This window comes from Myodes glareolus, chromosome 6, assembly GCF_982192425.1.
Source record: "Myodes glareolus chromosome 6, mMyoGla1.1, whole genome shotgun sequence".
Lineage (NCBI taxonomy): Eukaryota > Metazoa > Chordata > Mammalia > Rodentia > Cricetidae > Myodes > Myodes glareolus.
The window spans coordinates 117,610,794-117,637,833 of record NC_142031.1 but is presented as its reverse complement, the minus strand read 5'-3'; the positions used below and the strand labels follow the sequence as shown (position 1 = coordinate 117,637,833).

Below are 27,040 nucleotides of genomic sequence, written 5' to 3'. Positions count from 1 at the left end.
TACACCCCTTTCTTTCCCTGCTTTGCTGGAATTCTTACCAAGATGGATGGTGAATTTTGTTAAATACCTTTTATTGATCTATTGAGACAACTATACACTTTTTAAAAGTCTCAAAAATATGTTGAATTATATCAATTCTCAAATATTAATTAGCCTGTTGTTTCTTGGGTGCACTCCATGTGTCATGATGAATTATCTTTTTTTGGGTTAAATATGATGAAAATTGGCTGAGGACTTTTTCTTCAGTGTTTTTGATAATATTTTTTCTGTGGTTCTCCCCTGCTTTTTTTTTTTGAAGCTTCTTTCTGCTTTTGATGTGTATGTGATGATTTCCTCACTACACGTGTTCAGAAGCACTTGAATTTCCATGGGTGATTTTCATAGACTTGTTTCTCCTCTTTCAGTGTTCTATTGCTTACTGATGATGCCATCTGGTTTGAAATTTACTTTTTGCAAAAGGTTTAGCAACAGTTCAGTTTCTTTTATGGAAAGAGCCCTACTCAGCTTGAACAAACTTTGTTAACATCAGCAACAGTGTCAGATCTGTGGGCAGCTCCCTCAGCCAGCAGTAGAAGTGGAGACTCAACATTGACACAAATCTTTTGTGTTTTCTATCTCTTTTCCTGAACAGTGTGCATACATATGTATTGATTTATTGATCCTCTGAGAGAAGCAGCTTTTATTTTATTTTATTTTCTGTTTGTACTTTCTAGTTCACTGATTTGGTCCCTTCAAGTTTATTTTCTGACTTTCTTGCAATTGGAGATGAGTTCACTGAGTTTTGAGGGCTTTTCTTTTTCTGATCTGAGTATTACTGGCTGCAACCCTTTTCCCATTGCAGCCATGCCCTCCTCTTCATTTTCCCTCCTGGCTGCATCCCATGCTTTAGCTGCTACCTCCCTGTGCTGCCCCCTCTGTTGTGTCCCCTCCTGTATTACCCCTTTATTTACTTCCACCCTTTGCTCCCTGCTGCTGCCCCTTCACCTACATCTCCCTTGTTTATGTACCCCCAAACCTTCATACAGAGCATTTTAATTTTGTTAAGAATACTTTTTCTTTTTTTAAATTTCTTCTTTGAATGTTTAAGAGATTTGATTTTTAGTAATTTTTAGTTTCTTTGTTGATGTCAATGTGAAGGAATGCGCTTTGCATGTGTAGCATCATTTCAGCTTGTTGAGTCAGCTTTATAACCTGTGTGTAAGACACAGTAGAAAGGAAAGGACTTTTGCATCTTCTTGGTGCTACGCTTCTCAGTGTTGGGTCCAGTGGCTGGCAGGTGCCTTCACGTCCTCTGGATCTTGGGTCCACTTGTTTCGACCGCGTTGAGAGGAGGACTGTGGAAACATTGGTTGGATTGTGGGCCTCTCTCTCGTGTACGTCTGTCTGCTTGCTTCACATACTTTAAAGCTCGGGTATCACTTTCATAAATGTGGTGTCCCTGGTGAACGGACCCTTTGTAATTATGATAGTGGTGTACAGTACTTAACTGGTAACTCTTTTCTGAAGTTTCCTTTTAGTCATATTAAAAATAGCTATTTCTCCTTTCTTATGACACTTTTCCATTCTTGTACTTTAAACCTTTGCCTTTATGTTAAATAGCTGTGTGAGCCTGTCTTGATTTGGATAGCTAGAGTATTTATATCAAACTTGATTTCTGGTGTGGCCCCATCTGTTGCCTATTTCTAGCCATACCATCTCTCCCTTGATACCCTTTCTTCCTCATCTGCATTCTTAGAGGTAAACTTCTTTGTTGGTCTATTGACATAGCTCTGGGAAGTTGCTTGACTGGTTACTTGAAGGCTTACACACTATTACAGTTTTGTGAATATGGCAGTGATGTCCATAGTGTATCAGTAGTGAGCTGCCTAGATTCCTTTGAGAGCATATGTAGAAGGAACACTATTGGATCATATGGAAGTTTAATTTCTAACTTTTTGAAAAAAAAAACCTCTGTACTCGTTTTCATAGTGGCTAGAATAATTTATATTCTAACTAGCAGTGAATAGGTTTCCTTCCTCTATACCTTTAACAGCATTTGTTTCTTTTGGTTTTTGTTTTATTTGTTTGAAAAAAGCAGTTCTGTCTGAGGTAAGATGGAATCTTGGTGGCATTTCGATGGTAAAGAGGTTAGGTTTTTTTTGTGTGTATTTATTAGTCATTTTAAAATTTTCTTTTGAGAACTACTCAGTTCAGTTGTTCATTTATTGAATTATTTGCTCTTCGGGTGTTTAATTTTTATAAGTTTTAAAAATATATTCTATATATTAATCTATTAACAAATAGATGTCAAAGATTTTTCTCCCTTTCTGTAGTCCTTTTTCATTGTTTCTTTCATCGTGCAGATTTCTAGTCTGATGCAGTCCCATTTGTCTCCTTTGCTTTTGTTTCCTGAGCTGATGTGGTCCTGCCCAGAAAACCTGTGCCTGTATCTTATTTCTTACCTTTATTCTAGTAGCTTCAAAGTTGTAGTTTTTAGAGACTGCAGTTTTTAGTCTCTTCTGAGTTTATTTTCATGCAGGAGAGGCAGGATCTAGTTTTGGTTTTTACTAAAGACATTCAGCCTCCCTGGTACCACTTGTTAAAGAGGCTGTTTCTCTCTAGTGCTTTTGGTTTCTTTGTCAAGAACCAGGTGGCAGTGGATTACTTCTGTGTCTTTTATTACACCTCATTTGTGTATATGTCTTGTGCCAGTCCCATGCTGTTTTTGTTGCTATAATTCTGTGGTATAATTTAAGACTTTCTGTAACATTTCTTTCAGTCCAAGTCTGCTGGTAATAATAAATATGCTGTTTGGATGTGCATGATGTCTTTATTTTGCCTTATTTTTGAAGGTATTTTTGAACATGAGATTTTAGATTATTTTGTTCCATACTGTCTTACTATGGGTTTACTATTGCTGTGAGGAGACACGTGACTACGGCAGCTCTTATAAAGAGAATATTTAATTGAGGGTTACTTGCTTACAGTTTCAGAGGTTCAGTCCATTATGACCATAAAGGAGAGCATGGCAGTGTACAGGCAGATGTGTTGCTGGAGCTGAGAGTGCTGCATCTGCAGGCAACAGGAAGTTAACTGTCACACTGAGTGAAGCTTGAGAAAAAGAGACTTCAAAGCCCACCCCACAGTGACACACTTCCTTCAGCAAGGCCACACTTTCTAATAGTGCCACTCCCTTTGGGGGTCATTTTATTTCAAACCACCACATATATTTTAAAAATATTTTGCATTATTTTCTCCTTTAAATTGCTTTGACAAGAATTTTTCTCTGATCACTATTTCTACTCTTTTATTTTTTGTAGAAGGTTTAGCAGTTCAATCATTATATGCATAGGCAGGATCCTCCTCAGATTTTTTTTTTTTTTGCTCTTTGAGTTCATTATGCATATATGTCATCAAATTTGAAATTTGAAATATTTCTAGCTGTCAATCCCTAAACCAATATTTCTTCAAGGAATCTGTCCTTGATTTTAATCTCATAGAGACTGTATGTGTGTGCCCTTGTGTGTACATTGATGTGTGTGGGTATGTGTGGTACGTGTGCATTTGTGTGTGGTATGTGTATGCACTCAGGTAGGTGTTGATGTATATGCGCATATGAGTATAGTCTAGAGGTCATCCGCAAGTGTCATTCCTCAGACTCTGTTGTAGTTGGAGGCCACATTTTCGTTTCCTGACCGCCTAGACTCCTGAAATAATCACACAGAAACTATATTATTTGCAATACTGTTTGGCCAATAGCTTAAGCATATTGTTAGAATAACCCATTTCCATTATTTTGTATTTTATTATGAGGCTCATGGCCTACCGACAAGGTTCTAGCTGGCAGCTCACGTCTTTCCCCTCTGGTGGCTCCATGGCATCTCCCTGACTCAGCCTACTCTCTGTATCTGTCTCTTTTCAGCCTGGCTATATTCTGTTAAGCCATTGGCCAAAAGCTGCCTTTTTATTCATTAACCAATAAAAGCAACATATATACAGAAGGACTTCCCACACTACTCTGTTCACCTTGATTTTTTAGATAGGGTTTCTTAGAGGCTTTGGGCTCATCTGAGTAGGTTAGTCAGGCTGGCTGGCCAGCAACACCCAGGGGTTGACTTTATACTTTCATTGTTCTTGGAATTGAACTCAGGCCTTCTTTTTTTCATAGCAAGAATGTCACAGGCCAAATATCTCTGCAACTCGACTCCAGGTACTCTGGAGAGTAAGTGCATCATCAACCACTGGGCATCAGTGTAGTTCATTGACATTGTTAGTTTCCTTGTTCTGTTTTGTGTTCTTTGCTGTCTTTGAGTATGCCAGTCTCTGTAGTATCTAGCCAGCTCTTCATCCTGTCAAGTATGGTTTTCCAGTTTACATTGTGATTTTCTTTCATAGGTCAATTTTCAGACTTTTAAACTCTAAAATCTTTTAAAATTGTAGTAGGTTCAATGTTTCCTCTAACTTCTAAACTATAGGAAGGGTTGCAGCCACTGTAATAGTCACTTCTGGGTTTTCTGCTCAGTTCTCTGCTGAACTTCACTCCAAGCAGCTCTCTGCTCACTCAGCCATCCGCATGCTGACTTTGGAGTCCTTCCTCCTTAGGGAGGATAATGGCCTTGTTTACCCTTGGAGGACCTATTGATGACCAGGGTCTCGAAACCATTATTTGGATATTACATCCACTTTTTAAGTTTATTCAGTTATGTGAGAAGATATTGTCCCCTCTATTCCCTTTTGGCTAATACCTGGAGCCTACAGTTATATTTCTTATGGATATAATTTAACAAAAGCATACTTTCACAATAAGACTGCCCAGTCTGACTTCCTTAGTATCTGGTATATGCAATCCCTCGAAATAACAAAATAACAAACAAACAGTATTTATTAAAAGTGGGAGCTGGCCAGAAAGCTCAATGGGTAGAGGCACTTGCTGTGAAATATGACAACCTGAGTTCAGTCCCTGGAACACATACGTGGTGGAAGAAGAGATCCGACTTTCACAAGATATCCTCTGACTCCCACACACTTGCTGTGGCACATACATACAAATTTGCATACACATAAGATAAATACATGTTTAAAGATTTTAATTAAATAAAAATTTAAAGATGTTAGAAATTAGTCTTTGATTTTTAATTTTCATCTTTCATTCTACCCACAGAGCAGAAGCTTAATTTCATAGTGACTCTTTTCCCCTAATAAACAGAACAATCGATTCAGTGTGCCTGCTTATACCAATCCTGAAAGCCTGGATGTTTAGAATGATTACAGATTTTATTGCATTACTGTCTCCAAGTCATGCTTATTTTATAGACTATCTTAGCTAAATTTTTTCCATAAATCTAATTAGGGGAAGCATATGGAAACATAGTGAGGATGGTGTTGAAATTAATCATTATATGAGTTTAGAGATTAATTTTAAGGCAAATTAGCTAATAAATTTAATAAGAACTCATGTTATTTTGGCACCTTTACATTAAAATCATGGATATTTAGGTCAGAAGTTTGTGTACTAGGCCAGCTTGTGTAATTTACTGATAACATCACTTCCAGGCCCTTTGTGTCCCACACTTTACAAATGCTCTGAATGGCCTCGTGCAGTTTCTAACATGAACATGCTTGCTCAGAGGAGAAGTTGACTCAGGTGGGCGAAACAACATGTGTTATATTGACTTATGATGTGGGTGGGGCAACCTGCTCCTTCTTAAAGTCATTGTATTTTGTGCACCAGTTCTTTTAAAACTGTGAATAGAAAAAAGGTTGTTTTTGAAGGAATTACTCATGAAACATTCTTGGTTGAGTCCTTGTGGGGGAGGCAATGCATTGCTTGTCATAAAGTGTTGTAGTACCCAGGTCACATGACCTTGTGCCTCATTGCTGCCCAATGAAACTTCTTTCATGTACGTGCGTGAGTGCATGCGTGTGTGTGTGTGTGTGTGTGTGTGTGTGTGTGTGTGTGTGTGTGTGTAGCATGATTAATAAAATCTCATAGACAGTTATTGGGGTCCAACCTGAAGGTCATAAGAGCAAAACAACCAGTCACTGGCTCTTAACTTCGACTGCAGTCCAAAATGGTGATCCTGTCTCCAGGAATCTTCATTCTGAATATTTTGGTTGAATAGTTTTTTTTTTTTCTAAAGTGCATCTGGACCAATAGTGTCTTCAGACCCAACACTGTGAACTAGCATTTTTGTTCCTCTTGGGTGTCTTTGTATGTCTGCTGAAATACCATGAGCTCAAGATTGTTCTTCACCTAGATATCCTGTTAGGTCTGGACCCTAACTTTCTATTTTCCAAGTGGGATTCATTTCTAGGGTCTGTGTCCACTCTTCTCACTGTTCTAGTACTTTTGTGCTTGATGTGACGAATTTGACCTCCCAGCTCTGCTCCTCATGGACAGTGCAAAGCTATCTACAGCCTTGTTAACAGCAGAGGTCCAAAGTGCTGTCTGCATACCCACACAGGTTCACTAACAAGAAAATATTAGACCTTGTATTTGTATCACTGTTATAACTGTCAAGTGATTTGTCTATATGGAGTGTCAGTGGTACATATAGTAATGGATAATCAAGTGCACACATTAAACATAAGATACATGTGTTAAATCTACACTAGTCCTTCCTTTTTGCTCTTACCCATAGTAGTAGACATCTTCTAGGGCCTACTCAGCTCATCCTTTGGGAACCATCTAGGTGTAGAAGTTTGAGTGTGCTTTTCTTACGGGGTGACTATGGCTTTTACCAGACACTTAAGGAGATCTTTACTCTTGGGATCAATCCAGTTGCCAGTCTTGGGTTCACTGAAGCCTTAAGGCTTGCGTTGGTAGGACCATAACTGTTTACATAACTCGGTTTGAAAAGTAAGGTATCTGATTAGGCATCCATTCCTTTAAACAAAGTCCTTTCTTTTAGGCTTAGTACTGAGAGACTGAAGTCAAAGTTGTCATCATCTTAAAGCAATACAGGACAGGCACTGAAGGTTTTTCTAGTATCTGGTTTTAAAATTTCTTTTTGTAAGGTATTATCTAATGTCTTCATTAATCTTCATCTATTTTTAAAATACTTCGGCAATGTCTTTCAAATTTGCATACATTGGTTCCAGGTGGGAGTGACTTTGGAGCTATTTTTGAAACGCCCTATTCTTACTGTACTGTTTGCATAGGGAGATTTTCTGCTGCCCATAAGCTTCTGTAAGAGGCTTGTAGTAGTGTTTGATGGAAGTGTGTTGGATCAGGGCAGAAAGCCAAATTCAAAAGTCAGTTGATGATGTGAGATTGAGTCAAAGGTATTTTTGAAATCACCCATAAAATTCTTAAATGGCCTGTAGCATACGCAGTACATAACTGTGTTTATATAGTCCTAAAGGAAGTATCTATTTCTTCTTGTAACTCTTGTTGTAGGTCCACATAGCCCCATGTAGTTCCTCAGTGTCTTCCTCAAGCCTGCCGTGGCCTTTCTTACTCCACTTATCCACCTGACTGGTAGGATTTATTTGCCAGAAAGTCCTGCCACTCATGCCCTCTTTATGATAAGTTTTGGATCCAAGTCACATACTGATTTAAATATTCTTTCAGTTAAAAAGGTTTTAAATGTGCCTTTGATTGAATTAAGTAAGTTAAATCCATGTGTGATACAATCTTCACACATTCCTGACTTTCCTCTCTTACTTTGTAAATGGTAGCATTAAATTCTGCCAGTGGTGTGTTGTAAGGAAATGGTCCTATTTATTCACTTATGTGATGAACACTAGGAATGTGTAAGGTGCAGCAGAAAAAAATAATGACATCTTGAAATGTGCAGGCAAATGGATGGATCTAGAAAACATCATATTGAAAGACAATTATCATATGTACTCACTCATAGATGGTTTTTAAATATAAAGCAAAGAAAAGCAGCCCACAAATCACAATCCCAGAGAACATAGATAACAAAGAGGCCTCTAAGAGAGCCGTTCATGGATCTAATCTACATGTAGAAAAAGACAAGATATCCTGAGTAAATTGGGAGCATGGGGACCATGGGAGAGGGTTGAAGGGGAGGGGAGAGGCAGGAAGGGGAGCAGAGAAAAATTTATAGCTCAATGTGTAAGGTGTTGCCAGTGGAATTTGGGTTGCAGGAGTGTAGTAGATGTCATTCTTATGTAAGCAGTGGGGGAGAACGAACTCTAGTGGATGGCACCTGAGCTTTCTCTTTAATTCAGGCATGGACTCTAAATACGTGATAGACACTCATGCCACTCTTCTGTGTATCACATGCAATGACAGGTACAGACATGAAGGTTGGGGCTGACTTGGGTTGACCTGCTAGGAAACAGTCACATGATTCATGGCAAAGCCTTCCCAGGGCATCTGAGAAAGCATTCTACAAATATCTGAGAAAGTTTGTGGAATCTGACCTGATTTCAACTGTCTTTTGTTACAGATATGAATGCACCTCACTTTATTAAGGACTTTTATTTATTTATTCTTTTAACAGGAATCACTAGATTCGATCTACTTGGAGACTTTGGAAGATTTAATTGGCTGGGAAATTTCTATATTGTATTATCCTACAATTTACTCTTTGCTATTGTGACAACATTGTGTTTGGTCAGAAAATTCACGTCAGCTGTACGAGAAGAACTTTTCAAGGCCCTAGGTAATCTTGAGGTTTATGGACATTTCTTTCTACTAATTATGACTCTGACATTTGAGTTTCTATTTAGCTTCTAAGTGTTCATGGCTGTCATTTGCATTCTTGGCACATGTGTTGGTTGTGATTGGATTGGAATCATGTACTGTACTGTAGGCCCTCATCTGTAAGGTGTGTGGGTAGGAATTGTGGTGGTTCTTGTGGGGTCTTAGTACAGTGTCTACGACACCCTAAGAACTTGGGACTGACAGTCAGACCCTTTGTTCTTATCATGCTAACGATGAGAGCGACTTGGTATTGAAGGTTTGCTTTCTGCTAATGATGCCTTTTACTATTGTTTGCTTGAAGCTTTTTTTTTTTTTGAGGGGAGGCTTGAATTTTCCAAGTGTATAAATAACCTATAATTCATTTCAATAAGCCAAATAACTCTGGAAAACAATGTTAGCATTCTTGGTACTGACAGGACAGGAGGTTTACTGTCATGTGTATTGTGGTGGTATCAAAGTCTGCTTTAAGTGATGTATGTTTGCTGTGTTTACTCCTACACTCATGTTGAACTTAGTCTAGAGTTTGTGCTTCAGGATGAGAAGCACTCTGAAAGCTTCTCAGGCTTGTAGCATCTGCCTCCATAGCGGAAAAGAAAGGTGGTGGTTTCCTGTAGGAAACCCTGGCATTAACTCATTTGCCTGATACCACTTGAATGCTTATGCTTCAAATAGGCTGTGCTTTTTGGTATTTTAAGAAGTAGCATATTTATAGATTCGTTAAGGTCCAATTTCAGAAAGCTAAACTACAGGAGCAGCAATAAAGCTTTTCAGAGTGCCAACCTTTATGACCTTGATGTTTGAAAGGATGACCTTTAAAGAAAAATCTGCCAGGTCACTGCTCCATGTATATTTTATTTGTGGTATACACTGTGAGGGGACGGCTGACTGAAACATCTCATCTCAGCTCAAACACCAGATAATTTATGAATTTTAGTGCCTGTATTTCACAGTAGTGGGCACATTAAAAGTAGCCAGATGCCTAGGAATCAAGAAACCCTCAGTCACATGTCTAGTTGAAACTTCCTTTCTAGCTAGGACCTCAGATGGGTTCCCACTTGGCTATAGCTGAGATGGCTACAGTGCTTCAGTGTTGTCGTGTCAATGTGGAGCTTCTGCCAGAGGCCAGAGGCCAGAGGCCCTCTTTGTCATTTTAGCAATCTGACCAAAAGACACAGTGGAGTTTTCAAGAGTTGTGTAAAACCCCCAATAGCTATGTTTGTTTTCTTTCCCAAATGTTTTCTGTTATCCTTTTGTATATTCTTTAGGGGGCCATTCTTTGTATAGAAAAAATCCTCTTTAATATAGGCTCAAATGGCCAAAGATGTTAAGTCTGACTTTATTAGCTCATTCCTAACAGGTATTTTCAAAGAATATCTGCACAGTAGTCATCATGGTGGTGGTGACCAAGGGACTATTTCTAGGGAGGTCTACAGATGAAAAGATTACAGTTTTATCAGAATGCATGTCATGAATCACACCCGAATTTAAAAAGTGAAACCTAGCCCAGAGGTGCAAACCTTTAATCCCAACGTCTGGGAGGCAGACACAAGTGAATATCTGTGAGTTTGAAGCTAGCCTGGTCTACATAGTGAGTTTCAGGACAGCCAGGACTACACAGAGGAACCCTGTTTCAAAAAACCAAAAAATAAAAAATAAAAAGGAAGTGAACCTACTTAAGTCTTCTGTCTTAAAAGAGTAGTTTCAGGGTCAGGAATGTGGCTCAGTGGTAGAATGCTTGCCTACCATGTGTAAGGTCCTGGGTTTGGTCTTTAGCATTGTACATGTTCCCCATACAGGGACAGTATGGTTCCAGGGCAGTGTGGCAAGTATGCCCTTTGTGCCCTGTTCCTTTCCTTACTTTTTTTCCTGGCAAGTTTTCTTCAGTGCATGTCTTGTGTTGTAGGAGCTCACTTGCTTGTTTCTCAGCTGGCCAAACTCCCAAAATAATCACACAGAAACTATATTAATTAAATCACTGCTTGGCCAATTACTTAAGCGTATTGCTAGCTAGCTCTTACATCTAAAATTAACCCATTTCCATTATTTTATATTTTACCATGAGGTTTGTTGCCTACTGGCAAGGTTCCAGCTCATGTCTTTCTCCTCTGGTGGCTACATGGCATCTCACTGACTCTGCCTTCTTCTTCTTTCAGTTTAGTTTTCCCACCTAGTTCTATTTCTGCTAAGAAACTGGCCAGAACAGATTTATTCATTAATGAATAAAAGCAACACATAAACAGAAAGACTTCCCATACCAGTCTTGTCTTAATTTTCAGAGATTCTCTGATTACTTAGTGGTTTGGCCATTTCTGGGATTAAACTATTTATTTTACAATGATTATTTTTGTCTAATTCAGTTATAGGCTCAAGCTTAAATTTTCTTTCATTAAGTTATGTAAGTAATAAAGACTTTAAATTTGGGAGGAGGACTGTATTAGGAGTTATATAAAGCTTTCTAATGAGACAATTACCATCTGGAAATTTAGAATGAATACTCATCCTACACCCTAACTTAGTTTTGGGGGCATTCCAAAAATCTGAGCAGTATGGGCACTCTTCCATGGTCTTTCCTGTAGATGCACTACTTGTAGACGCTTACATGTCATAGGTTTCACTTTGAGTATTCTTGCCATACTTTGCGTATTTGTGTTTTAAAACAAAAAAGTCATGTATCTGTATCAGCTTAGCTTCCTAGGCAGTGTGTTTTGAGATGAGAACAAGCTTGCTTACTGGGACGAGGCTTTTGAGGGGAGGAAGAGGAAGAGACAGTGTAAAGATGAAGTGTGCTTTAATGCCTTTGACTCTACAGGGTATTATGCTTTGGAGGCCCCATTAGAGCCACACTGAGGATCTGGGGAGATGGCTCAGTCTGTATGTAACCTACCTGTTACACAAGCATGAGGGCCTCAGTTTGATCCCCAGAACCCATGTGAAAAAGCTAGACATAATCCCAACACTGGGAATGTGGAGACAGGTGGCTCCCTGGGCTTGGTAGCTAGCCAGTCCCATCTACTTGGTGAGTTCCAGGTTTAATGGGAGACCCTGTTTCTTAAAACAAAGTGGGTGGCACTTCATGTGACACCCAAAATTGTTCTCTGGCTTCTACCTGTAGATATACACAAATGAACACACACACTCAAAAAAAAAATAGTAGGACCCCACTGTGTTGAAAAGAGCCATACCCACTTGTCACCCAGTCATTGGAGGGGGCAGTCCTAGAAAAGAGGCATGACTTCCCCAGAGCTGCCTCCAGGGAGAAGGCTTTCATTACCAGAAAGCTGTAGATAACATATCACAACCTATACGAGAAAGCTGTCCTGCTAAGCAGGTCTTTTCTGGTCATCCAGTCCCTTAGCTGCTCCTTTCTCATCCATATTCTGTTTTTCTGCAGGACTTCACAAGCTTCACTTGTCAGATACCTCAAGAGATTCAGAAACTGCAAAGCCTTCTGCAAATGGTCATCAGAAAGCATTGTGAGACCTGACTGCCTAGCAGCATTCTTCAGCAAGTTCCGACGATTCCTGACATTCCCACAGACACTCATCAGCTTGTGGGCTGCCTATCAGTGCCACCTTCTCACCAGCACTGAGAACTTGACATTGCTGATCAGTTTCTCCTTTGACTTTTCTGATTGACCTTAGAGCTTTTGGCTAAATCCTGAGTCTTGGAGATTGGGGAAAAGTTGTATGTCTACAGCAGGGAGCCATCTGGATGAGCAGTAAAGATGTGCAAAGAAGCTGACTTGGACTTTCTTATGCTTTGCTTTATGCTGTGAGACGTTTGGGTCTGCAGGCAGAAGCCCACTGGAAGTTGTCTGGTACCCCAAAACATTTTCAGAAAGTCCTAAAAACTTCTGTATTAGTAGTAAACTTCATTTTTTATTTCCTTAAAAAACCAAAAGCAGAGTTTCTGATTCATGTTACAGAATCTTCATTAGACTTTGGGCCAGTGGAAAAATACTGGGTTCTTTCCAAACTTGAGCCTTGGTGGGAAGCCCCAAGGCTATCTTGTTGTGGAAAGCAGCAGTAAGAAGCATACGTGATTGTAGATTTGGACATTTGTGTGTATACACCTGATAATACTTCTCACAGCACAGTGCCAGTGTTGTACACACTTGTAACTTAGACTTTGCCTTATAGGCCATATGTATATTCACTTTTTAAAACCTTTTTAAAAAACTATTTCACTTCTGTGCTTGTTGTGCCTGTGAAACCCATAGACAGAAATTGCTTCCTTTTTATGTCTCAGGCTTTGGTGACCTTCATATACACCACCTTAAGTCTTCACCTCAGGACAGTTACCAGGGTGATACCCAGAACTTAAGGGTCATAGAAGAGCAGGCACAGTGTAATATGAGCTCATAATTATTCAGTCGTTTAGTTGTACATGATTGTTGGGATGGTTTCTTAATTCTTGAGTCTACTGATTAAAAGCCAAGAGTGCATGCTGTGCTGTGCTGTCCCTAGGTAGCACACAGTTCTTGGAAATAATGGTGCTTACATGCACGTTGTGGATGACAAAACAGGATTTGTATTCAGAAAAAAGTAAAACACTTTTTTTCTCAAATTGTTGAATTTAGTTTCTTTTGGAGAAATTTACGAAAAACAGGATGTATCTGACATAATTTTTTATTACATAGAAAAACAAGAAAATTGAGCTGTACTTTTACAGCCATTGAGTATACTTCTTCCCTTACATCATTGACATTCTCTGATTCCTCAGTCTGAAGGAGAAGGAGCATTGGGGCTGTGGCTCTGAGTGACTCAGTGCGTGCCTTCAGCGGGTACTGGTAGATTCCTGAGTGCGAGGTCTTGCACTAGCACAATGCAAGTCAGCTGCCTTCAATTTTCCGTGATCATTATGTTAGTTAATGCCAGGCTCTGCTTTTTATTGAAACTTGAAATCCATCCTTTGGGAAGATCAAGTGAAGGAGAGATCAGAGAGTAGTATTCCACTGCAGTCATTTTCAGTGCACACCATTTGCCGATTCATCCAAACACAGAGCTCCTGGCTAATCTGTAAGGTAAGGTGTCTGGAAATTTTATAAAATATTAAACTTTTCAGTATGTCTCAACTTTAATTTTCTTAATGTTCCTTTGTGTGTATGTCTCTCTGTGTGTATCGGTGCGTCTGTGTCTGTGTCCATTCAGGAGTAAAGATCTGAGGACAGCTTTCAGGAGTGTTTTCTTTCCTTTCACCATGTGTATACCCATGATTGAATTCAGGTACCTTTACCTGATGAGCCATTTCATCAACATTTTGTTCATTTGGACATTCTTAATCTGAAGATGAGCCAGGCTTGGGTGACCACGCTTAGTCAGATATACAATGAATTTTAAATACTAACTGGAGACATTTGCTGATGAGATGAGAAATGGGCTTCAAGGGTTGTCTCATCTTGAATCTCAGGCCCTCCGTGGTTGATCTGCTCTGTGGTCACCACCCTTTGAAGGTCAGTGGTCACTCATTCATCTAGTGTAAGGGACTGAGTCCAGGTGCAGTCACTGCATTGGGCATGTGCTGGAGGCTGACCGGTATAGAATTTCACACATGGACAGCAGCACACAGAAGCTTCCCGTTCTAGGTTCATGAAGGCAGGCACACTTAGGAGTCTTGTGTTGCAGTTGAGTGTGGCAGCGAATGCATAAAGCTCTGCAAACAAGTGCTCCCATCCACACTGGTCATGGTGCTTTCTGGGTTTTGACCGGATGGGGCTGCACCAGTGACTCTGTTATATAGTCCTTTTATTCTCTCACTTTGATTTTCCTCTTTAAAGGGCATGAAGCTGGACATGGCGTTGCATGCCTTCATCCTAACACTCAGGAGGCAGAAGCAGGAGGAGCCCTATGAATTTGGAGTTAGCCTAATTTACTTAGTGAATTCCAGGCAAGCCAGGGCTACCTAGTGAGATGTTATCTCAAAAACAAAAACAAAAGAACAATAACAAAAAGAGCACAAGGGTTGAGGGTAGAGTGACTGGAGAGATGGCTCAGCCGTGAAGAGAACTGGCTGTTCTTTCAGAGGACTCAGATTTGGTTCCCATAACCTACATGGTGACTCACAGTCATCAGTGACTCTAGTCCCAGGGGGGATCCAACACCCTTTTCAGGTCTCCATGGGTACTGCAGGCATGTGGTGCAGGAAAAACACACCTATACATAAAAATAATACAATTTAAACAGGAGAGCATGAGGCACTGTATAGATCTTGTTGGTGGGATATAGTAGATTCTTACAATTAATTGGGTCTGTCATATTTAAATCTATTATCATAGTTACAAATTTTGTAGATTGTAACATTGCTTTTTTACTGATTTTCTAGCATATATTTTAGATCTCTCTCTAATCATCTGCCTATCTCTATATCTATCTGTCTGTCTATCTATCTATCTATCTATCTATCTATCTATCTATCTATCTATCTATCTATCTATCCATCCATCCATCCATCCATCCTATGTAAAATAAGGTATGACCTAAATATGAGACCCTGGGTGAAGTTGTCCATACACACACTATTAGCTCCTTCAGTCATACTTCTGTGGGGCTGACTGATAAGTCAGATGAAGCCTATTGGGTCTGCTTCTCACAGCCTCTGGGGCTGTGTGCTTCTCTTCATGGTGGCAGCAGCAATTGCTGCCACCTCTGCCTTGGACAAGTGTAGTGGGTGATTCCTGTAGGCCAGACTTTCATTGGTTCTAGTCTGTGTGATGTTTGTGGTTGGCACAGTATTTAATGCACATAGGCAGAATTGTTATAGGATCTTTAATGTGAACATAAACACAACACTGATTTTAAACTTCAATATACTGGTGTGATACTTTTCAAATGTCTAGACACTGGTGAATTTTTGTTTAAAATTTTCTGTTACTCTTGTTTCTATAAGGTACTTTTACTGTGAGTTAAAAATTCTTAGAAATTAAAGTTCTGCAAAAAGCTATCCTATACTTGGTTTATAAGTCACTATACATATAAATATATACTTAGTTTGTTTATTTTTTCGATTCCATCATGATGACCGCTCCAGAGTACTGACACTAGTTCAGTGTTGAAGCACAGTGCTTAGCATGTTAGAGAAAGAGATGTTTTCACTTGCTTTCTGTTGTGTATTTATAGATAAATTCTTTGTAACCCAAAAGTAACATTAATAGTTAAAAATGTCATCTTACATTACTTAATGATTCAAGCTCATTAGACTTGTTTCTGATTTCCTCATAGAGGAACGGAACTTCATCCAGAGTTCTGCAGAATGTAAGTGCTGTTCACACCAGCTCATTTGCTGGCAATGCATACAGTCTGTGAACACCAATGGCATCACACTGCAGTCCACAATAAGAAATAAATGTTCTCTATAACTGAGTTTACATACACATCAAAACACATATAAAAATTTAAGTGACATTTTTTTGTATGGTTCATGCTGGCATTTTCTAATGTTTGTTATAATTTTTTTGAAATATCATACACAAACTAAGGTATTTCCTAACCTATTATTATAAAATGGGAGGTAAATTTCCATTTGAAAAACATAACTAGAATCTATTTTTTTTTTTTATTTTTCAAGACAAGGTTTCTTTGTGTAGTCCTAGCTGTCCTGGAATTTGCTCTTGTATACCAGGCTGGCCTCAAACTCACAGTGATCCACCTGCCTCTGCCTCCCAAGCGCTGTGTGCCACTACCATCCAGCCTATATTTCTTGTTTCTTATTGTGAACTCACATCAGAGACTGTGAAGTGGTGCTGATGTGCAGTGCAAGAGCTTAGGGATAGGCAGTGGGTGTTCCGATCAAATAGGAAATGTTCACCTCTGTTTCCTGGCTTTGAAACACAGCCAAGAAAACTAAAGGTGCTTGATGTTGCCCCATTCTGAGTAAAGAAGTAGGTCATTCCAGGCCAGCCAGATCCCAGTAACTCCCATTTGCTTGTTCAGAGTTCTCAGTCAGCGGACGAATCTTGGAGGCATCACTCTTTCTGTGTGTTGATGAGCACCCACCCTAGCTTGTTTGCCAGTGCAACTTGAACATGGTGAACCTCCTTCTCTGATCTTTACATGCATCCAATACTTAATGCAGATCAATACACAGATGTCTAAGTTGATTTGATTCTAAAAGGAGATCAATTTTGGATGTAACTTGCAAAGACTTAGAGCCTGAAAGAGCAATAGCAGAAGCAGCTACCTTAGAGTGCTGCCCTTGTTACACATTGCTGGAAGCACTTGTTTTCTCTTTACCCCCACTCAAACCTGTAATTTTATTTAGGACTCAGGAAGCCTGAAGTAGGTCAAGCTCTGGATACACTGCAGAAGAAACTTAGTAGCTAGAACCTGAAAAGTTGGTTCCAGATTTGACCCTGGGAACCCCAGGGCCAGACACTGAGCCCTGTGTAGGAACTGAGGGTACTAAAAAATAAAAACAAAAACCTATAACCCATTTCTAAATCATCACCTCTGTGCTGAGCAGTAAGGATAGATAATAGAGGACCATGCAACATTGCAGTTTTATAATGATGTGGCTGTCTGATGTGCTTTGAAAGGAAAAATGAGCCCTACAAAACTTACTAAGGTCGGACTCCACCCCAGCTTGTTATAGACTTCTAGAGCTCCCACTGCTCTGAGAGGTCCTAACAAAAGCCTTAGAAAACCTGTTGCTGGCTCATGGGAACACCCTGAGGACACACTTTCTGGGCAGGGTCTGACTCAGTTCATGAGTTAGTGAGGAGGGTGCCTAGGGATAGGTTAGGACCTATGAAGCAGCAACCATACAAATTCGTAAGTGTGAAAGAAAAAATGACTTCATAATTGCATACAACCCATGCCTAAGTATTATTAAAGTAAAAATGGAGGAGCAGTGAGAAGAAGGCTTTATCTTGAAGGATGCTGGAGAGATCAGTTCATCACAATAAAGACTGCTCTTTATTCTTCTGAGGAAGAAGCCACACTGAGAGCTGGGCACATGGAATTCTGTGACCTCTGGACCTTACTGGCATAAAGTGTCCCAATCGGGGCACTAATTTCCCTGTGACAGCCGACTAAAGACATGATGGGATGGTAAAAGTTTGCACTGTCCTCTTGAAACTTCATAAGAAATTTACCTGAGGCCTTACATTCAACACTAGAATATTTCCTGCCCTCAGAACCCCAATGAAGTGGACGCCTGTGTACTTCAACCTGAGGACCTGTTGCCAACAACTGATATCCGTTCCTCTGTCAGTAGAAATGGACTCTGCTACTTCAGACATTCACAGGTTCCAGGGAGGGCAGTGCCATCCCAGCTTGTGCATGGCCTCCCTCAAAGGTCAGAGCAGTCAGCTTGCTGGAACCCTTGCTGCATTCCCATTACATTTAGTGACAGTTGCAGCTGAGTTTTCTGAATGGAAAAGTTGGTATCTGAGATGCAGCTTGTCTCTGTCTCTTGTTTAAAGTGTTCTCCAGATGAGTCTCCAAATGTAATAGTATGTCTCTAATCAAGAACTTTTGAGCATAACCTAACATATACATACTAATTCATAAATTATAGATCTGTATTATAAACCAAAAGAGCCATTTCAAAAGGATAAAAATATAAATATGAATTTTAAACACTTATATAAATATGAATTTAAAACATTGTGTAGGGGGAAGTTCTGAACCCTGGCATGTACCTTTGTTTACTACCTGTTGTTCTTCCATCCAGAGTGGGTGAAGAGTCTAGCCAGCCTAAACATGGCAAACATGACTCTGGCAGGCCTTGCCCTTCCCCCTATTCCATTAGATTACATTCTTAAAGCTACCATCAAGGTCCATTCCCTTATTTGGCCAATTCCTTCTTCTGAGGCTGACTATCAAGATCCACCTATCAAAGTATTGAAGCCCAGCAATGAAAAGCCCCCCTTATACCCAATTAAAATTAAACACCTCATCCTAACACAGGATTTTCACTTTTACATTTAGAAGCTGCCATTTGCTTATGGGCCATGTCAGTCTCCTCTCTATCCAGAGGCAGTCTATTGTCCCTCTGGGACATAGACACTTTCTTACGCCTCTCCCTTTCTCCCTTCCTCTTCTGCCTTCCCCTCTATCTCTTGTCTTTGTCTTTTATTCCTTGCCCTCTGTCCCTCTGAGGTAAATAAATCTCCTTTATGCTGAGAATTTGGTCTTGGTTTCTTGAAACAATACTGGTCCCTTCCCTAGGATTCTGTCTCACATGGATACTGCCTCCCAGCACAGTCATCAACAGGCTCTTCCCCAAAGAGAAGAGATTCCCTGGTCAGGCTGAGGTGAAAGAGACTTAAATCCCCGAGACCGAAAGAGCCAGGGAGCTCGAAGGGTCTGTAGGATATACACCCCAGCATTGATTACCACATTACTAATACTGTTCCAGTGGCCAGGGCCACCTGAGCAGAGCTGCTCTTTACTATGTACGCCACCAATCTTAGCACCAATTCTCTGTACCCAACCTGAGGTTTAAAGAGTTAAGAAAATCACTATATTTGTGCTCACACCTGGTGCGGGAGAATTGTCTGTATTCTGTCAATCATGTATTTTAATAAAATGCTGATTGGCCAGGCAGGAAGTAGAGGCGGGTCAACCAGACAGGAAGTAGAGGTGATGCAATGAGAACAGGAGAATTCTGGGAAGCAGGAAGCTTCCTCTGTCAGTTCTGCCCAGACCACTGGAGAGGAAAGATGTAAGCTGCCCCGCTGGAAAAGGTACTGAGCCGTGTGGCTAACGTAGATAAGGATAATGGGGTAACATAAGTTATAAGAACTAATAAGTAGCCTGACCTAATGGGCCAATCAGCTTTATAACTTATAGAGATCTCTGTGTGATTGATTTTCTCTGGGACTTGCCGGTTGTGGGGTACTGGGCGGGAACAGATACCCCAACAAGCCGGCCCCTCATGTTACACACACCCACACACGTTTTTTTTTTTCCTGTCCTTAGTTCCCAAGTAATACAGTGCAGCAACTGTCCACAGAGCACCTACACTATACTGAGCATTTTAACTTAGAGGTGACTTCAAAGTATGTGGAGAGATGTATGCCAGTTATAAGGAAGTACTGCACCATTTCATATCAGGGACTTGAGCACTTGTGGGGTTTGGCATTAGAGCACTGGCACCAATTCTGTAGGCTACAGGGATTTTCAGTTGTCTGTCTCAGGATTCTGTACACCATCATTAACATTTGATTTACCCCGTTTGGATGTTGAAGACCACTATTTTTTCAGTTTACATGTTAAAAGTACTTCACTATACTACTAATCTATTACATTAGAATACATAAAAACCAAGGGAAGATTCTTATGAATTGGATAAGAATGTCAGTTTCCTGGCTGTTGGTCAGACACTATATTTTAAGTAACATTATTCCTCATTTATTTCAAGTAACTAAACTCACAATACACAAACTGCTTTTTATGTAATAAGGGTGACAGTTAGATCGGCCCTTGTATCTCCTTTGTGTAATCACAAAGAACATACAGCAGTGTAGTACTCAACCCACAGCTCATCCAAAAACAAGGTAGGCTTTTTACTCCCTTTTAGTCTTAACTTCCTGAACATGAACTCAGCATTTAAGAATTTTCTTTTGGTAGCAGGAGCGGCAGAGAGGACAGGCATGGAAAGGAGCATTGTCTCCCAAGGAAAACTCTTCCAAGGCCAGGAGGCAGGCATGGTGGAACAGGTGTGCACAGGACAGGAGGACTGTCTCACGGGGACGCTGGCTGCTGGTTCCTACAGCTGCTTGCCGGCAGTCACCATGGAAAGAGAGTGGGGTCAGGCAGATGGAACACTCGTAGATCTCCCGGTGAGCAGCCTGCAGCACAAAGCAGATATGAACTTGTCGTAGGCGTTGACTGTCCTGTCACATTCCAGTTACTCAGACCTGTAGTGAGAACTATATCCCAAGACATGGATCCTCTGAAAATGGGCACTACATTGACAAACTTAAATGTCTAAAATGTGAGGTATAGAGATTATAATAAGCATTTTAAAACACAAATACTTTTAAAATGCTGAGCATTAATAATGTAGATGGTGCCTTTTAATTAAAAGTGAGAAAAAATGGCTGATACTGTTAAAAAGGTAAAACATTCCCAATTTTATATTTTAATATTTTTTAACCCCCAATTTTCTGTTTTAAGTGTCTTTCCATTTGACTTCAAATCACTACAGAGCCCTGCTTTCCTTCCTTAGGCTACTATAGATATAGGAGGAGAACAGGAAGCATAGGCTTGCCCTCTTGGGTTTTCATTGTTCTTATCACTTACCATGGAACTAGAACTTTAATATTTCAAAATGAAAGACCCTGATGGTCATCACTAAGCTCATGGCAAATCCCTGGGCATCCCCATGCAAGGCTCCCACCATTTACAGACCATTCTGGAGAGGCAGCAGGGAAGCTGGGCTGAAGCCTACCTGCACTTGGATTTTCTCCCAATCCTCCTCAGTGATCTCATGGCCACATCTTTCGTCTAGCTGCTGAAGAATGCTGCGATTTACAGCCAAGCAGAGGTCGATTTCTGAGAAGAGTTCATCTATGTTGGTGTTGTATGAGCACAAGAGTCGGTGGCTGATTTCTGTGAACTGAGAACAGAGGCATAGGCTAGAGTGTCTGAATGACAGGGCAAAGCCATTCCTGAAGGAGGAGCTTGACTTCCCTTCCCTTCAGAAGCTGTCATGAGGCCCTACTGTAATGTAACTCCTGTTAATGTAACAGGAGTTACATTACATTCTGAGGATGGGGGTCCCGAGAGAAACCTAGCACAGACCAGGCCAAGCTGCCTGTCTCACTGTCCTCAGCTGTCTCCTTTTTGGTACTTTCCATTCTTCATCAGTGAAAGCCCAGTTCACTGCTGCTTAACTGTGACTCAGGTCTTTATTTCTGTAAGAAGGGGACCATGTCACAGGAGACTTTATTAAATAAGTGCTTATACTTTTGCTAATAGGTCTCTTGTTGGTCTAATTCACAGGATTCCAGCTTAACAATTCACAATGTGTAAAAAAGATACTTTCCTCTGCAGCAGTTAGCAAGTTAGTTAGTATATGGGACTAAAGCTTACACGCACAGTGCATAACCTTTTGGCACTGCTTCCAGGCATGTGGGGACTAGAGCTAGCAGCACTTATGCTTTGCCTATCAGCCTGTGAAGCTGTGGCTCCAGATTCTAGATGATCTTAGTATAAGCAGAAAAGAGGAAATCCAAGCAAGGAGGGTTGTCTTCTTACTTTTTCCCATTAAGCTCTAAGGTCACAATTTGAAACAGTCCTTGCCTAATAACTTTAAGAATCTTCCTCTAGAATCTAAAATGGCTGAAAGACTCTTAAGGAAATGTTCAACATCCTTAGCAATCAGAGAAATGCAAATCAAAACAACTCTGAGATTTCATCTTACACCTGTAAGAATGGTCAAGATAAACACTGATGACAACTTATGCTGGAGAGGATGTGGGGAGAAGGGAACACTCCTGCATTGCTGGTGGGAATGCAAGCTGGTACAGTCCCTTTGGATATCAGTATGATGATTTCTCAGAAAATTAGGAAACAACCTTCCCCAAGACCCAGCAATACCACTTTTGGGTATATATCCAAAGGATGCTCAATTGTACCAAAAGGACATGTGCTCAACTATGTTCATAGCAGCTTTGTTCGTCATAGCAGAACCTAGAAACAACCTAAATGCCCCTTGACCAAAGAATGGATGAGGAAAATGTGGTACATTTATACAATGGAGTACTACACAGCAGAAAAAATGACATCTTGAAATTTGCAGGCAAATGGATGGATCTAGAAATCATCATATTGAGTGAGGTAACCCAGTCCCAGAAGACACATATCATATGTACTCACTCCTAAGTGGCTTTAGACATAAAGAAAAAATAAATAAAAGAGAAAAAAAGAAAAAAAAGCAGCCTGCAAGTCACAATCCCAGAGAACGTAGACAACAAAGAGGGCCCTAAGGGAGACATACATAGATCTAATGTACATGGGAAGTAGAAAAAGATAAGATCTCCTGAGTAAATTGGGAGCTTGGGGACCATGGGAGAGGGTAGGAGGGGATGAGAGAGGAAGAAAGGAGAGTCGAAAAAATATATAGCTCAATAAAAAAAAAATTAAGAAAAAAAGTTTGTTTTTTTTTTAAATCTTTTTCTAAGCAAAGATAATCTATTTATAGATAACTAAGATGCCCCACTTCAGAACAGATCTCTTGGGACTTAGGTTGAGTTCTACACTAGTAGTTTCAGAACAGAGACAGCATATGCATGCTATCTAAAGTTAACCTTAAATAAGTCTCTAGTGTTCCTCTAAACCCAGTTCTTTTATAAAGTTTTACACATACACACACAGTTATAAAACATACAAAAACAGAAAAGCAATTGATTTTAGGACAAATGACTTGGGCATTAGATGTTGGCTGTGGCAGGGCATGTAATCATCTCCTAATGGCATGAACAGGAGCTGTTGGATCCACAGAACTCCAACACTTCAAGCACACACTGTAGTGAATGACTGTTCACACACTTAGGAAGGGCAGACATTCCTGGGCAAGTTCCCCACTCACTTTACCTACTGCCATTAAATAGATCTCAGTCTGCCTGCTTCCTGACTCATCTGGATATGTCTGCTGTGATTCTTTGACCTCTGTGTGTTCTATCCTCTACAGTTAAAAAAGTTTGACACTGTGCCTGCCCTTTCCTCAAGATTCTGTCACCCTATTTTAAAAGAGCAAAGTCTTATGAGTACTATATTACTTATTAGAAATGTAACTGCCTTAAACTTAGTGGGGTTTGTATTAAGACAGTAAGGAGGCATGGTGGTGCATACCTATAATCTTAGCATTCAGGAGACTTGAGGCAAGGATCAGAAGTTTGAAGCTAGCCTGAGCTATATGAGACCTTATCTCAAAGTGATTTTTTTTGTTGTTAGAGTTTTGCTTACAAAGTTGTATAGTGTTCTGCCCCAATTCATTTTTTGATAAGTTTTCATTACTTACTTTTCTTAGTTAGAACATGTATTAAAATGTACATTATTGGTCCTGTGCTTAAATAGCATTGTAATTATGGTCTTATTTACTTAAAATATAATTGTAGGGATTTTTTCCACAATCACCTTCTAGACAAGTTCAAATGTATACAAATGACTAATAGGATGGTGCCGCTTCACACAGCATTCCATCATAATTTATAAGTTTAGAGAAAGAACTATTTTCACAGTATTTACTATTATACCAGTATTCATGAAAGCTGAGCATAACAGGCACAAGAGCACTCTCTGATCATACTGAGTTTCTTATTTCACAGATACTTTTATAATTCAGGTAGATCAGCTAACCAACTGTTTGTTCTTAACAAGTAGAATATTTAAGTCTCCTCAACCAGTATTGCCTTCCCAGGCCCATCCTTTCCAGGTAGGAAGAGAAATTTTGATTAGGTTCTTCAGACCAGGCAGTTACATATGACACCCAATCTTCATATGAAGATAAACAGAAGGACTCCCACTAGGATATTCCATAGAAAGGAGATTACGTCTTTATGCTGAGTGTCCAGTTTAGGTGTGAGGCCTCAGATCCTGGACACCATGGCTCTGCATCGCCAGCTTTTATCACTGCTCTGCTTTAGACCCAGTTTGAGCTTTTCAGGACAGTTACAGTGGCAGAAGTGCTTAGGTGGGTAGTAATAGAATAGTCACAGAGGGTTTGCAGAGTCCAGAAGCCAGTCTCTTTCAGATGGGCTGAATTTCAATGTGGCTATAAAGATTTGGTTTCTCTGAGAAAGAGGAAAAACATTTGCTGTTAAGGCAATCATATGAGAAAAGACTGGAAAAATGGGTGTCTTTAGTCATCGCGTGGCAGCACATCTCATAACTTCACAGTCTTTTGCCAAAATATAATTGCTCTGAGGACATGAAAGATCCAGGAGTTATACTACACCACTGTGTGACAGAAATGCTATTGGAGCTACATGTGCAATGCTAAAATTTCTACTAGTCTCATTAAAAGGCTTATAAATTTAATTTTTCCCACCCCCAAATCACAAATACTATTTCACCACTTCCATTTGAATGACTATTAATGGGTTATTTTACTTGCTGTACCCCATCTCAGGTCAGACTTGTCTTTTTCCCAGAACATAAAGCCAAGTGCTTGTGGTCATCTGTGTAGGGCTCTGATGTGTCAGAAAGACAAGCATTAAAGAGTAGTCACCTGTGCCATTTTAGGCAGGAGAAGGACTTCATTCAGAGCCACCCACAGCTCTAGGGTCTTGGTGGCAGTTCACTTAAGTATCTTAAGAGCTGAGAAATTGATTAGACTCTCCGAGACTAATGTTAGAGGGGTACAACAGTGACAGATGATATCACATGCTCACCTGCTGCCCACGGCAGCTGGCATCTCACCTGGAAACTGTTTCCCACTCACCTAGGAGCCTGGAGACCCACAGGGTTGCTGCTTGCAGGCCAGAGAACCCACTGCACCTGTGAATAAGACCTGAGCGTGACTGCATACAGGTGTGTCCTTACAATTGATCAGTCCCGTTTGTGTTAATTACTGACACCTGCCCAGCTGTGTCCCTCCTGTGTTCTCTTCTGTGTAGTCTTTTTGTCCTGCCACTTTAAACATTACTATTACATTTATTTTCTGTGTGGGTGTGTACATTGTGGCATGGATGTAGAGGTCAGAGGACAGCTACTGGGAGTCAGCTCTCGTCTTCTACCATGTAGGTCCTGGGTTTTGAACTCTAATCATCAGGTTCTACACACAGCAAGTGCCTTTACCTGCTGAGCCATCTCAGTGTCCCTACATTAAAAACAAAACAAACCTCTGTTGTCCAATAAAAAGTTTATACTTTTAGCTTTTTTTTCTCTATTAGCATACAGGTAAAAACTCTTCTATTCTTCTAGTTCCTACCCTAGAGATGCATGCTTAAATTATCACAGTCCAAAGCTAGCCAGGATCTTCTCATGCTTTCACCCAACTATCCTCTGCTGGTGCAGTTTTGCAAACACTAGAGCTCTCTGACTTAACTTGTTGGTGACACACTGTTATTCTTGTTTGGCAGATTCAGTACCTGTGAGATAACCCTCTCTCCCTTTATTTACTACTTCTACCACAGACTTACCATCTAGGGCAGTTTTCTTCCTTCAGGGAATGCAATTGTCAATGTTCCTCCCAAGAAGACATTTTAGAGTCATCACAGCATTGTCCATCTGAGCTTGTATCTCTCTCGAACTCTGCTCTTACACATAGTTTTCATTTCGTTCACATCACATTGTAGGCTGTTTCATTTCCCCCGAGGATGCCCAGTCTTTTGTCTCATGCTGAACCTCGGAGACATCTGTGTGGTGCAGGAGCTATTCCTTTGAACACCCTGTTGGGTTTCTTTGCTCTCGAGGTATTCCACAGCATTATTAGGTAGAACACTCCCCTGCCCTTTTTAAGTCATATTGAGGGTCCTTTGACCACTTAAGTTTGTCTGGATTAGTGTCAGATCTGGAAAGGCCTTTTCCTTTTCTGTTTCAGACTGTTCTCTTTGACCTGTGTATTCACCTTTCCTTCTTGGTTCTAATAACAAGATGGAGCCTACTGCATCTTCTCCATTTGTGATTGCTCTGAGACACTCCCACTGAAAGGAGAAGGAAAAGGCAGCCAGGGCAACTAGGGCCCTTTCCCTGGGAGAAGGTGCTCACTAGTGCCCCCAGTGCTGTGTAGAAACTCCATCTTGGAGAGAAGTTCATTAAGACTCAGGAAGTAAACAACTCACTGAGTTGAAGTCCCTGAAATTGAGCACTCACAAGGCCCCCTCCCTAAAGACTCCATCAACAGTAAGGACTGCTGTGGAGAGGAGACTCTACCTTCATGTCGTGCAGAGGACATCCCCATGCTGTGCTGGGCTTTCTGTGATGTATCTGCCTTTGAGTCATCCATCCTCTTGTAAGTAACCTAAGTAAACTCACTGGTTCACCAAGTTGGCCTCTGGTGGAACTGTGACTTCACTCTGTTGTTAGTTCCCAAAATGGGATGAGGAGACTCTTGTTTACATCTTGTTCACAACATAATGTGTTGGTGAGGAGAAAGACTTGAGGTACAAACACAGAATGTTGAAATTGTAGTGTGGCCACAGGGCTGGTAGGGGGCTCCTTTAACAGCACAGCTATTTGGCTGAGAAGTGATGGGCATGTGTGTAGGGCGGGAAATGATAACTCTGGGCTTCCACATGTGAATTCAGCCTCACATCTGTACTTAAACAGACACCATACAATTTAAAGCTAAGTGATTAGCTCATGCTAACAATATAGAATGTTACTCTAAACAACAAAGCACAACAATTTAAAAGGCCAGAGAAAAGAGAAAACTGTAGTAAAAAATTTTGTGTGTTTTAATTTCTGGCTTGGGTTGGTCCTATCTGCTGGAAAC

At 40.4% G+C, this 27,040-nt stretch overlaps 2 protein-coding genes across 9 annotated transcripts in view; one reads left to right on the top strand and one right to left on the bottom strand.

Annotated features, from left to right (window-relative positions):
* The window catches only part of Lmbr1 (limb development membrane protein 1), a 141,123-nt gene extending 127,387 nt beyond the window's left edge, over positions 1–13,736 (top strand). For 5 of the 6 annotated variants that reach the window (XM_048440175.3, XM_048440173.3, XM_048440179.3 and 2 more), the window contains 2 exons: positions 8,454–8,615; positions 12,048–13,736. In XM_048440175.3, coding sequence (XP_048296132.1) covers positions 8,454–8,615; positions 12,048–12,133 — 248 coding nt within the window. In that variant the 3' untranslated portion in view covers positions 12,134–13,736. The remainder of the gene's footprint in view (positions 1–8,453; positions 8,616–12,047) is intronic. The other variant, XM_085691103.2, reaches the window with a different exon arrangement.
* Positions 13,737–19,984: 6,248 nt separating this feature from the next.
* Positions 19,985–27,040, bottom strand: part of Rnf32 (ring finger protein 32) — a 38,112-nt gene continuing 31,056 nt past the window's right edge. For all 3 annotated transcript variants that reach the window (XM_048440185.3, XM_085691089.2, XM_048440182.3), the window contains exons 8-9: positions 21,050–21,217; positions 19,985–20,447 (exon numbers count right to left, since the gene is read on the bottom strand). In XM_048440185.3, the coding sequence (XP_048296142.1) occupies positions 20,199–20,447; positions 21,050–21,217 (417 nt within the window). In that variant the 3' untranslated portion in view covers positions 19,985–20,198. The remainder of the gene's footprint in view (positions 20,448–21,049; positions 21,218–27,040) is intronic.